We start from the raw sequence: 14442 nt of genomic DNA, 5'->3' as shown, positions 1-14442 counted from the left end.
AAAATAAATCCTCATCCTCCTTAAGGGTTAATATTAGGAGAGAAGTAAGGAATTAAGACTGAAGTATGTTAAACTGTCAAATGTATTATGAGTTAGTTGTTTATGCATGGCAATGATTGTTAATTATTGGAAAATTGGCAATCTCCTAGTAATGAACATTACCGAGTGTACGTTGAGTTACAATTTCTAAGCACGAACCAAACCCTAGTTGGGAATTTTAGAGTAGAACAAGTGAAATATCAGTTGGGACAGTACAAGGTATAAGAGATTGTCTTAGGCCAAACAAAAAGGGTTGCAAAACCATCAAATATCAGCACAAATTAATGAAAGGGATGTTGATATAGCAAGTAATACATTAGGGACCCTTTTGCATCTTCTTGTTGAGAAAAGCTTGCGAAAATTCTGTAGTGGTTTATCACAACTAGCTGAACTACATCCTTTTAAGCCAAGATGAGAATGTTTTGGTTTTGTGTAAAAGAGGTTTGATGGAGAAGAATGAAGTGAGGGGGATCATAAATTAGAGCATGACCCATTGCGTTAATGGTATTAGCTTCTTTTCAAACTTATTGAATAACCTTTTTAGTGGGATATAGTGATGACCATTTCTAGTGCACTTTTTGATTATGTTAGTTTTGGGTATGAAAAGGTGTGAACCACCTTATCGACGAAGGAGAAAGCTTTAGTAAAGACATCATTGAGAGCAATCAAGGATACAAGGCTCAAAAAAAGTGTTTCCATTATTCTTGATGGATGGAAAGGTTGTAAAAATAGACCATCAATCAAAGTTATAGTAATGTCCCTGAAAGATGCAATGTTTTTGACGCCAATGGATTACGAGGCACAATTAAGAGATGTAACTTCCATAACCAATATCCTTATGTTGTCCAAGTCGAAATAGACAATGCTAAAATATGTAGGGCATTTGGATCTATAGTGTACGTTACATATGGTCATAATTTTTGGACATCATGTGTGTTCTACTCACTCAATTTGATATTGCAAAACATTGGCACACAATTTGAGTGGGTCAAACAAATCTTCATGGAGGGTGAAAAGATTTAAATGTTTGTGACTAAACATCATATTCCACAAGGCATCTTTATGACCTCCAAGTCGGATTTGATAAAGGTAATTTTACTAATTTAATTTTTAATTTTTAATTTTTTTAATTTTAAATCTTAGCCATTAATATGTGTCATGTACTTTTTACACCATGCAAGGCCGTTGAAATTCGATTTGCATCTCACACAATCATCTGAGAATATAAGAAATATAATAGAAGATTGTTGGAGATTTATGCGATATCATGCTTATAGGTGCTGAGATTGATGTCATTAATGCCAATATATTTCTTTACTCCTAATATGGTCCTAGTCTATTCAATGGAGAGATTGGATTGATATGTATATGAATTAGATGTTGCACATGTACATATGGTTAAGGGATGTCTTTAGTTGACCTATGCCAATTTACAAAGGTTCAAGTTATGATTTGAGTGAGTTACAAATTGTGATCAATGACCGGTTTTGTGGTTATTTTGTGATGACAATGTTGCAATTTTTCGGATCTATGCAATATTTTCGGTTGCGAACCTAGTGGTGAATTTAGGACATATATGTCTGTCCTCAGCTCAAATGTTCAGTGATTTGGATATTGGCAAGCTATTTTTCTTTAATGACAGATGTTGCTGTTTGATGTTCATGATGATAAGTGCAGAGATATTTGTGGATTTTGAGACAGAGTTGTTTATGTTGTTGTGGCATTTGATGTTGCTTTTTGATGTTTATAAATTGTGTCCTATTCTTGTTGTTTGATTGCCTTGGGTTATGTGATTGGATTAGTGGATTTCTTGAGGTGTGCTGATATTTTTCTTTGTTCTTGGCCAACTTGGTGAAATAGCATGTTGTGATGGATTGTGACATAATTGGTGGATCATGGCGTGTTCAAGGTTGGTTGTTTGGGTCCTAGCTATGTCTTAGCCAACATGACTTGGACCGCGTTGATAATTGTAATATAATTTGTGTAATTAAGGTTAAGGTTGAGACCGACTTTATTTATGTTTACAAGGTTGATGTGATATATATAAAGATGAAATCATTTATACGAGTGTTTGTGCGACCATTGTTGAAGAGTAGATGTATGCCGGAGATTAAGCGAAGAGGTATGAATGGAATCTGTTATTGCGATAGAGAATTGTTGTACTTCATCAGAGTTGTATTGGCAAATCAAAGATGCTATCAATTAGTTCATAATCTAGTGCATTGTTGTCCATAGTGGATTGTAGTCCATCTTGGGTTGTTGCCCTTGTAATCTCAAGGTTGTTACCCTTATGTATTTTGAGTAGTGAACTCTAGGTAGTGTGCTTGAATGCATGCGCACTCACTTTGTACCTTTAACAAAGTTCATGTTGTGGTGTTGTTTACCTTTGTGCTCTATTGTTTATCTTTCATATATGAGCTCTAATTTTTATGAATTGGTTAAGGTATCTAGTTTTGAGACACAACTGATTCACCCCCTTCCCTCTCAGTTGTGTGTGTTGACTTGTTTCTAATAGGGTTTATGTCTATTTTTTTTGAGTTTCACTAAGCCCATCATTAGCATGATGAGGCATGCTGATACATGTCTCCCATGGTTGTGTGAAATTTATAATGGCACGAACTCTATGGTTGAGAAAATAAGAAATATGATAGAAGCCAAGGAACATGACCCAAGAGAAATATTTTTCAAATGTATGCACAAGATTGTTCTTGACTATTTGAACAAGATGACCATCCCCTTACACTCAACATTTCTTTTGTTGCTAAGCTTTTAAAGGAAAGAGATACTTTCTTTCCTAGGAGGGTGCCACTATGTACGGATAAGTAGGGGTGCCACCATATAGGCATGTGGAGGTTGCTACTGGCTACAAAGCTATATTAGAAGGATATTTCTAGATGAAGATATCCAAAGTGTGGTCTTGACTGACTTTGCCTAGATCGTATCTTCAAGCAATCATGACGTTGTTACTCTTCTAGATAAATACAAGAATAGGCTTACGATTGGTGTTACATGACAGGTAAGGTTCTATTTACTCTTAGCCGCTTACAATTAAAATTCTCTTTCAACTATATATCTTTTTATTTTTTATATTTTCTCATTTTTCATTATGCTATATAATTTTATAATAATATAGTTGTATAATTTTTGTTTTCTATCTAGAATACTAAATGTTTTATGCAAATTCTTATAGGTTGTGACCTCTTCTTCAGCTGAATGGAATTGGAGTACACACTCCATTCATTCACTCAACTACAATTGTTTGAGGGTAAAAAGGGTAGATGATTTGGTCTATGCACACTATAACCTTTGTCTCTTGTCATATAAGGCACTAAATACAACGAGGGTGTGACAGAGTTGGGATCCAAGTATATAGTGTGTTGATTTAGATGCTATAGTTGCATAGCTTGTCAAAGTCTAGATGTGAGGCAACTTTTGCGCATGACATAATTTGCAATTTACCCAACTAGGAAGCTGTCAATTTCCAATGATTAACATACATTACTATGCGTCTAAATCAATTAAATTTAAGAAAACAATGAACAGTTCATAATATATGTGGTAGTTAACATATTTAAACCTTGATTCCTTACTTCTATCCTAAACTCGACCGAAAGGAGATTGTGGATTCACTTGCCACAGAGTGCTTGACACCAATTTACACGTAGCCTCCCTCAATACTTTGGGACCCCATCCCTATCCCTTCTTGGGATTCACCTACTTCTTGTGGATGTACTCCACCTCTCCCCACACACCACCAACCTATCCTCATGGGGCTATAGTGAGAGATTAAGGAATAGACTACAAATATATCAATATCTTTGTATTACAAAATAGACATATATTTATATAACATCTAACTATATATAATTCTTCTTCTTATAATTAAATATATATAGTTATACACACACATGTATATATATAGATATATTCGTTTCTTTATGTATTTATATATATTTATAGTTATCTGAAATCATAAGTTAATTCCATTAACATAATCATTTACAATAGTTGTCCTTGTATATATTTACAAATATGCCTAGGTACACATTGCTGCTTACAATTGTGTACTGTATGATCCTTAAAATCAATTTGATCTGCTCCTCTTCGATTCCACGTTACTTAATGAAATAGCCAAATGTGATGATTGATGCCCCCCATAGAGTGAGTTCAATTTCCACTTTATATCTTAATAACCAAATAGTTGTAATTGAAAGATGCTTCTTTACTGGGTTCGTACACTTCATGAGATATTGTTCTCTCTCACAACAATTATTGTCATAATATCAATTATATTGAGATGTTGATACGAGTTATTGTTATTTTTACTAATTATCACTGGCCTCTTAACAGTTTACTGTCACCAGAGAGAGTAATGACTAATCATCGCTTAGTCAATCGTCCTCGTAAACCAACCTTAATAGTTGACATTTTTCCTTGCGTGATTGATATAACCTATTTACTCTTTATCTGATTCCACCATTATGAACTATTGTTATTGTGCATTGATGATATGTGTTGGTTTTGACATCAAGCTATATCTTCCTGTAACTATGTCAGGGTAGCTCTATGTCTTCAGAAGCTGTGATCTGTATTATAACGTAGGTGTTGCTCCAGAAGGGATTCCTTAGATAAGGGTTGGCTTTCAAAAGAACCCGTATTGACAGTACAAAACTTGCAAGATGTCATACACTTCATGGATTACCCATCGCTGTCGTTCATGTACACAATTTGTGTGATGCCATCTCATGGCCTGGTGAATCACTTCAATAGAATAACCATCCTTAATAGTTTGATGGTCATATACCATTGTTGGTTATTTTCTTGAACCTTTGGTAGATGATTTAGAAGACTTGTTTATGTTATTATTATTAATTATAACTTTTATTTTAGAAAGGGGACATTACAGAGTGGCACTCCAATTCATTGGGGTTCAAATGAAATTGAACCAAATGTTGACTTTGATGGTATTAATGAAGCATAATAAATATAGATTGTAATTTTCAATTTTCATTGTGTAATGACATTTGGCTTTTGATTTGACAAGTGATTGAATTATGAATGTATGAGTACTTTAATTTTTGTTTATTATGAGTATTATGCTTTTTTATATTTTATAATTTATTTTTTACACTGAGACACACGTAACTAAACCTTTGAGCCTGTATCTGTACCCAGTTAATTTTCTGGCCATACCACTGTACTCATACCCGAACCCATACCGGGACCTGTAACCTAGTTATTTGGCATTAATGTTTGTAATTTGCATGCCTAGGCTTTAAAAATCTGGAAGCATATCTATAGGTTCTGGTCCTAAGTTTGATCTAATAGACATTTTCTCTTCTTGCTGCTAAAATAAATCTATGATCCTTCACACCTGGATACCTTTTACCTGGAAGCAGGTCCATGGGTTATAGTCCACAGGTTTATCTGTTTCACAATTCCCTTTCTTCTTCTCAAATTGCTTTTTACTGGTGTTAAGTAGATACCTTTGTTTTATTCTTGTTGTTGATTTACCTAGGTTCACTGTAAGTATTTGTCTGTAGATTGAACCCTTTGTGGCATTTTCCTTTGGATGTATAGCAATACAGTTATGCTTCATCTGCTCGAGTCAACACAATGGAGTTAGAAGCTTGAGATGCATGTGTGATTTTGTGAAAAAACATATAATTTTTGTTTACCATATTGCAGAAGAAGCACAGCTTACACCTGTTCTGCGTCTAGGAGCAGGAGCTTGTGCAGGAATAATTGCAATGTCTGCAACGTACCCAATGGACATGGTTCGGGGAAGGTTAACTGTTCAGGTTTGCTATAGATTAAATTTATTATTTTAACTCCTCTGCATGGATCCTAGTAAAATTTGTGTATGTGATGTGCATTGTTGCAAACTTTTTTTAGTGGTTACAGTTAAGATTACTACTGGTATCTTTATGCTCATCTATGAAATTGGATTTTGTTGTTTATTTGCAGACAGAAAAATCACCTTATCAGTATCGAGGAATGTTCCATGCGTTGTCAATGGTGTTCCGTGAGGAAGGTCCAAGAGCGTTGTATAAAGGCTGGTTGCCATCCGTAATTGGAGTGGTGAGTGCAATTTTTTTGCATTCATTGCCTTCAAATATCTTAATACAGGGTTCTTACTTGAAAGAGACTTGCCTCCCAATAATTTAAAAATGAATGAAGCATTGTTTATTTGTTAATGATTGGTGTGAAAGAAGTGAATTCTTTTGGACCTTTATGGTGGATCTGTACTTCTGTATTAGATAAGATAAGATAAAAATATTGACGTCCAACAAAAGGCCATAAGAGGTCTATGGGATTAAGAGTTTACAACCAGACAGCTGACAACAGCAGGAGCACCAAATGGTGTCCGAGAAAAGCAAACAACAGGAAACAACAAGAAACAAGAAGAGAGAGGACAAGGTAAAGACTATGAGTACTTCCTTGGCAAAAATAAATCAGTCATGGAAGGATAAGACTGTGAGTGGATAGGAGCCCTGAACTGTCTCTGTGAACTCGTGGAGGAGTGTCGCTGATGCAAGAAACCACTGCGAGATCTGACAGATCTGGAATGACCAGCAGAACTAGTAGAACAAGCTGGCCTTTACACATCCCGTAAAGGAGATAAACGGTGCAAAAAAGGCAGTGATAGGCTGATCAGAACTATGTCGGTGAGGAAGTGGTGACTGTGAATTTAATAGAAAAGGATGTATTAAATGCACTGTACAGTTAATTAATTGTATCTTTGTATTTAAGGATGAGTTGCACAGTGAACTATATTTCTGTTGCTTGTACTTAAACCACAAAATATTGTATTTTATGAAGGATTATTTGCTCATCTCAGAATTGGAACATGAACAACTCTTTTTTTCTTCCTGAAATATGTTGTGGTGTTGAAATGATGGTGTTTGATTAGTGTTTAAATATTGTTGTAACTTGGACCAAGTTATTCTTGTTCTAGCAGTTTAGCTTTGAATTTTTCATACTGTATAACATTCAAATGAAGATACATAGAAAAATTTGCTATGCAGCCAACTATGTATAATTTTAATATTTATTAAAATTTTAGATTAATGCTCAGCAGACTTTAATCTCATGAATACGTTCTTTTGGCCATGGCTGGTTTCCCAATTGTTTAATTTTCCTTTTGGTACATAGCTCCTCTTAGAGGTTTGATCTGATCAAAACCTAGTTTTGTAGCCATTTGTTTCATTTAAATTAATCACATTTAGATTAATTTTTTGTTCCTAATACAAAGAGCATGAGTCACTATTAGCATCATGCTCTTTGAGATTTATTTGTTAAAAGCTAAGCGATTCGAGTGTGAATGCAGGTGCAGGGAGACAATTTCTTTTTTGATTTTAGATGCGCTTGGATGCCTTTATATATACATATATATTTATATATATTTATTCTATATATGTATATTATATATGCAAAGAAATGCAATAAATATATAAATTTATATCATTTGATGGTATGATACTTCACCATTGATCAAGATATCCGATAAATATTAAATGCTAATTGATAGTTCACAATTTACAAATATTCAAATTGAAATAACTAATAAGTGATATCATATACGTCTATGTTCATGATTCTAATGCAAATCAGAAAATCATTATAATTAAAAGATCAAAATTTAGTTCATGATTCAATGTTCATCAATCAAGAATCAAGATTCACTAATTTGAATCAGAATCAGAATCATAAGGATATTAAAAAAATCCTCATCATCTCCAACTGCTCCAACTGCTGAAAGTTCAAGATCATTTGAAACCAAAGCGGTTCCACTTGCACTAGATGCACCATGTGTAATGATGTCATCGTCGTCGTCATCATCATCTATGATTATAGTATGATCTTGAACCTTTGCATCCAAGTTCGCACACTCAAGGGATACATACCAAAGTGTGGCTGTCCCTTTCTTGCAGTGATCCTCCTTATGTGACAAAGACGCAAGTTGGTATAAATGTAAGTCAAGTCTTTAGTTTTTTTGAGCCCAACTGGTCATGTTTCATTGATTGGATAAAGGATAATGTACTCCAATTCTGCTCAGCAGCAGAGGAACTTGCAACCTAGACAATGTTTGCAGAATTAAACACAAAAACGAAAAGGAAACTAAAGAATGTTAAGCACTAAATCGTAGAACACAAATGGTAAACAAAAAAAAAAAACTTACTTGTGATAACTCCCATGTCATTTTGGTCCTTTATTGCAATTTGATTTAGTTTTGCTCGAGGCAAATAAGTCAAATCCTGTCCTAACTTTTTTGTGCATTACTTCATCTTGGAAGTGTCTTTAAAAAGCTTTGTAGCACCCATGAGCAACTTCAATCACATGGTTCTAATCTATCTGGCATAACATATATTCACTTGCTATAGTACCTCAGAGATAGGGCATATGCAAGTAGGTGCAATTGGGTAGTTATCTTCTCCCAACAATGACGAATGATTATTTCCACCTATATTGTCCGGTCATTCTCATGTGTTTGTATGGCAAGTTTTACCTTCCATTGTGTCCATGCCATCATAGACATCACCCAAACAAGGTTGATTTTATCAACAAAGTGGAGCGTAGTCATGATAGGCTTAGTGAAATACAATACAAATTGCACATGAGCCCACCAACTGCCCATACAAGACTAATGGCTTGGCCTTTTGGGGCTTCTTTGAATTTGAAGCCTTCCATACACCCCATTGGCTGGAAATGACCATTGGGCTCAATTTCTCTTGCACCTTGACAAGTCGTCTCACAGCAATAGTATGAGATGCAAATCGGGTCTCAACAACCTAAGCAAGTTAATATCAATATGCCAATAAATATTAAGAAAAGTTGCATAAAATATGATTAGACACAACATAAAATTTATTAAAGTTAAAATAAATAAATAAATTTAGTAATTACAATTACCTCCAACAACTTCAATTTGGAGAAAGATTTGAATATTGATCGTTACATTTGATGGTCCGTCACCAACATGTATCTCCTCCCTCTCTTGGTAATTTTGTTTCACCCGTTCTATTTGAGTGCCAATTTGTTGCATGACCAAGTTGAGGGAGTGTACGGTGCATGGTGTCCAAAAAATATGGTCATATGGTACACCAACCCTCTACCAAAGCACCTGCACCCCTACAATTTCTGGCATTGTCTATAATCACTTGGACCCTATACAATTTTTGACATTGTTTGTAATCACCTAGATACCATTCTCACTTCCCACCATCTTAATGGCCTCAATGATAATTTGGAAATGAACTATGAATCTTTCACTCACCTTTCACAATCAACTGCCTTAAAAAACGTTGCCCCCATGGGGGACATTGTAATCACATTAATCAATGGTTGATTTCTTGTATCTTTCACATTTCCATCCATTGGAAACAATAGAAAGACTTGAAGTTTTCCAAGAATTTCTAATTGGGTGAAGAGATCTCTCTATATAGGTCTTCTCTTTTTGTAATAGGGTGGTACACAGCTTTTCATACTCGACGCTTGTGTAATCAGCTGTGCATTATTGATTGTTACCACCATCCCCTTCTACTATGGTTATCTTTTCAAGTTGAAAGGAAGACAATTGGCATAGAGGCAATGTGCAATGACTTGATTAGCAAGTTCTGTTGCCTTTATTTTAAATGTTGTTTTTAATGGAACTCTTTTGCGGCTGGTAATCTCTACTTTTTCCTCTTCCACTTCTAGTACAGGTACACACTGTTGATATGTGGTGATTGATCAGGAAAGTACTATACACTTTTCACAATTCTTTGGTTAACTCGTCAAGGATTTGTGAGTTGACTTGTCAACCATTTCCGAAGGTTGTCTCGTCAAGTATTTTTTAGGGTTAACTTGTTAAGATGAAATACTTTAGCTCTTATTTTGTAAGTGACAAAAAGGTTGTATAAAATGGCTTAGGGTTAGGGATTTTATGATGCATGACGATTTAGCAGCTTCTTGTGGTGGTATTGAGTTGCAAGGGATTGCAGATTGCAGTCAGGTTGTAATCACTAGATAATAAGAATATTGGACTCAGTGTTTGGTGGATGTAGCCCAGGGATTGGGCAAACCATGTTAAATCTTTGTGTCTTGTCTTCTTTTCTGATGTTGGTTATATTTGCACGTAATTGTTATTTTTGTCTCTCTAAACCTAACATTGGTAAGAATGGATGTTTAGAGGATACAATTGGTTCAATGGGTAATAGCGTTTTTCTTTCCAAATGGGGGTTGATAAGAAGTTTGTTTGATCTTATAATCAATTTATCAGTCTCTTGTTCTTTTATATATCATGCTATTTGTGCATTAGACACCCCCTTCCCATCTTTGCCTTTGTGCATTCCCATTCTTTACCAAGAGGGCCCATAAAATGAAGTTTGAACCGAGAATAGGAGCTATTGCTATCATATACATTACACTTCCAAAGATATGAGCCACCTCATGAAACTTGTGATATTCTTGTGGTGTGTCTCCATAAAAGATTCCCTACATCAGTTTTGAATCTATCGTCTCTTTGCCCTCCCACTGAACTTTGACTACTGTTGGCAGCTATTCTTGCACAATGCAATATAATTTCTTGCTATTTTAAGAAAATAAATAAATTTAAATTAGAAAAAAAAACTATGAACATCAAGCATGCAAGTGCAAAAAAAGGATACAAAAATATTAAGATAACTAAACTTGTTTCTTTATTTCTTTAGGAAAAAAATGAAAAAAAAACTTGAAAAATTTCTTCCCAAATCTGAAAAAATTCATCATAATGTCAAATGTTTTTTATTAAAGGACTCAAGAATGGGATCAAATGCTTACCTCAGACACTCCAATCTCTTTTTGTGGAAGCTATCTAGCACCCCACAAACATTCCTCTTCAAAAATAATTACGTTGTCTTCAAATTGCCAAAATGGAAACCACTTGAGAAGAGAGCCTAGCTGCAAACACAATGAGATGAATAAGATTGAATGGCCTCTATTAGGGCCGTTTTAGGGTTAGGGAACAAAAAAAATTGAAATAAAGCACGTGTTATGGCGCTTTAAGTCTTTTTTTTTGAAATTACCGTCTACAATGTGGAAGCCCCTCGGATGCTTATGAAGGCCTTGCGGATGCATGCTGGAAGCACAATCTAACCCATCCATAGGGCATTTGGGGGCCCAAATTGTGCTTCCTGCGCTCATCCACATGGCCTCAGAATCTGCCTCCGCATCCACTGCCCGAGGGAATGCATCAGTTACTTAGGTTAAAAGAGTAAAACCAAGGCTGACATGCCGTATCCCATGTGTCCATTTCCTATTGCCCTTGTTTGTTTATGTATTTTGCACATCTTAGGTCACTGTTCCCCTTGAATTTATATATGTTAATAATACAACTCCTATCAAATGTTACATAGGCATAGGAAGTAAGCTTTCTAAAGCACAAACAGACTTTTGACATGCTTCAGTTTTTAATAGGAATTCTTGTTGATTAGAATACTAATAGTCATTATTTGGTTGCATTTTTTTGCTTCCAAGATTTATTTATTTATATCAAGGTAATTTATTATCTCATGTGGACATTATCAAAACTTAAAAGTATTACGAAGTTAGAATATCACCAAATAATATATATACTACTGAATTGTTGATGTCCATAGAAAGAGCCAAATTCTACAAAATAGGAGCTAGGGTAACAAGTGTTGAACAGCATAAGTGAAAAGTCATTGATGAGGACTAACTACTCTTCCTTGTCATCCAAATTAGCATTGATAACAAAAATTGTCAAGTCCCTCTGCCTCTTCAATAGGTCTCTGTCTGCACTTTGAGGGATCGTCATAGGCTGGGACTCTTCTAGGTTATTGCTCGTACCAGTGACCTCATCAATCATGTCCAGAAGTCTTCTCTCTATTAAAACATCTTTTTTGCCTGGACGAGATCATAACTAGATCAGGAAGGGGTTTATTGGCAAGAGCCAACTGTGAGTCTGATGAAAGTGAACAACTTGATTCAGGAGTTGTAACCATGCTCCTATTCAAAGATACCCACCAGCTACTATACTCTCTATCTCCTTTCCATATTCTCTATTGCTTGAATAATTGTATTTACGAAAGTTCTTCAGTGCCTGCCATCTGTTTATCTGCTACCCTCATTCTCTCCAAACCTTTACTATTATAAGCATTTTCCCAAGACTTTTTGCTTTCCATTTCCTCACCATTTAGTCATCTTTCTTGCTCACTACCTGCCAAATCCAAACTACGCCACCATTTCCAACTTCTTAGGTACCAATCTTAATCATCATTCTAGGAACATTTAATACTGATAGACCAATCTTGAACTGGGTCTATCTTAGGAAATATTTAAATATATCCATAGACAGTGTGGCCTGTAAGTCAAAGAATCCCCATCAATAAATTTCCCAAATTCTGATTCAGGCACAATATTCAACTTTTCTGTGGGCAAATCAAGAAAGTAAATCCTAACTTCACCATTTAAGTTAGTAGAGGCTGTAATGTCCCTGCAGGAAACATGATTATTCCTCATTTTCCACAGTAAGCAAATTACTTTTGAGATTATACAAACCATAGCTTTGTCATAAAACTATACATCTTACCTTTTCTCAAAATGACAAGTTATACCAAAAATAATATCTAACCTGACTATCTCCTTGTAATAAAATGAAAGATGAGAGCAACAATATATTTTTCCTTGCAGTCTGAGCAAATATGGAATCAACGAAAATTTGAGTTAGAAAAATTGTTTAAAACATAACCTACACTGAAATGAATTTTTGAGACCAACACAACGGTTCCACACAATTTCAAATAGATCTCTCCACCTCTTAGGAAGGTCAAACATGGCCCACTCACACTAAAGATCTTTTATAACCTAGACATAGCATGAATGCTTTTTATATAACTACTTTGAATAAATCTCAAGGGGAGGGGGATCTATTTACCTTTATCCCAAACTTTTGAATAAAAGTCTTCAGCAAAATAAGAATTATATTCCCTCAAGGAGAGAGGAGAGCATTGATTATGTCTCTATGTGCAGTAAGAGTGGATTGAATATGTCTCTGTTACAGAGTTAAAAGCCTTCAAGATAGAAGGGGAGATGGTTGATTTTGTAGGCTGTATATTGAAAGGCCTGAAAAATTGGAAATAAATCGACTGGGTTGACTGTTTCCAGCCCAACTTCTCTTTAGAAGTTCCTATCATAATATGAAGTTTAATGATGACTACGAAGCATCCTCATCATTACATGCCCTAAATTGTTTTCAACTCCAAAGAGATTCCCTATAGTCTCATGCTCAGGTTCCAATCCTTCAAATCTCTCAGGGAAAATGAAAACATCTCAAATAATATTTTCTCCTCTCACTGTTTTTTCTGTTTGACTGTAGAAAATCTATAACCATCTCATGCAAATAATCCACATTAGAATTACAAAACAACAAACACGAATCATTGTAGATGCTGTAGGAGACTATTTTTTTTTGAACACTGCAATCTACTTGCCATAAACAAAAGGTGAGGCTGCTGTAAGTTAACCTGAAGGGTCTTCTCGAAACCCCAATCTCATGTTTTTAAGAAGACCAAGTATGTTGCAATCTTAGAAGGGTCATACCAAAGCCAGCCTAGTCAATTATCCGGGAGGGGTGGATGCCTGCCAATCCAACTTGACTGGTTTCTTAACAGAAATATTAGTTCCAGAGACATCGCACTTAATTCATAGTTTCTTTGTTTAATTCAGAAAAAATCTCCTTATCTACCTTTGGAAGTTGCGAGGTTTGGGGGGCAGCATGACAAAGTGTGGGTGGAGACAACTAGAGAGGATCTAGAAACATCTAACCATTACTAATATCAAGGTCAAGGCATCTGTATCTTATGAAATCTTGTTAGCAGAAACTAGTATGTACCGGCTGGAGGCGGCTGCCATAACTCGGTTAATAAGTTATTTAAGGAAACTTGACAACATGGATAGCCAAAAATTGCAATGCAAGAACTTGGCTCATAGGTGGTTGAAACAAAACATTAAGTGGTTGAGCACGTGGAATATCAAGTTGCAAGTGTGCACTACCAATAACACGCAAATAAAGAAGTTCATTAGGGGAAAATTTCAAACTGCCATGTGGTCTCTTAACATGGGTCCAAAAAGACGCATTATATCAAAGTTTTAAATCCTTCTAAGGAGCATGGGGATCAAGCATATCTGGGGTCAGCTATAACTAGCAAGGCTAGGATGTTAATTGCTCAGTTGAGAACTGGATCACATCATCTCAGATGTGAGACTGGTAGATAAAAGAAGCATAAAGAGGAGTGGGAGGAGAGGACCTGCTGATTCTGCGAAAAGGGGGTGGTTGAGATGGAATTTCACTTTCTTACTGATTGCAAGGCATATGAGGATATTTGGGCCCAATATAGGGTCATCTTAGGGGATGGCATAAGC

At 35.4% G+C, this 14442-nt stretch overlaps 1 protein-coding gene across 1 annotated transcript in view; it reads left to right on the top strand.

Annotated features, from left to right (window-relative positions):
• ADNT1 (adenine nucleotide transporter 1) overlaps window positions 1-14442 on the top strand; it is a 61447-nt gene that overhangs the window by 25954 nt on the left and 21051 nt on the right. The window contains exons 5-6 of the mRNA XM_089792251.1: window positions 5728-5840; window positions 6007-6120. Of these exons, the coding sequence (XP_089648377.1) occupies window positions 5728-5840; window positions 6007-6120 (227 nt within the window). The remainder of the gene's footprint in view (window positions 1-5727; window positions 5841-6006; window positions 6121-14442) is intronic.

Source organism: Cupressus sempervirens, chromosome 7 (genome assembly GCF_028749045.1).
Source record: "Cupressus sempervirens isolate cs-2001-9-10 chromosome 7, ASM2874904v1, whole genome shotgun sequence".
NCBI classification, from domain to species: domain Eukaryota; kingdom Viridiplantae; phylum Streptophyta; class Pinopsida; order Cupressales; family Cupressaceae; genus Cupressus; species Cupressus sempervirens.
The sequence above is the reverse complement of the archived record's forward strand: the minus strand, read 5'-3'. Positions and strand labels throughout refer to the sequence as shown.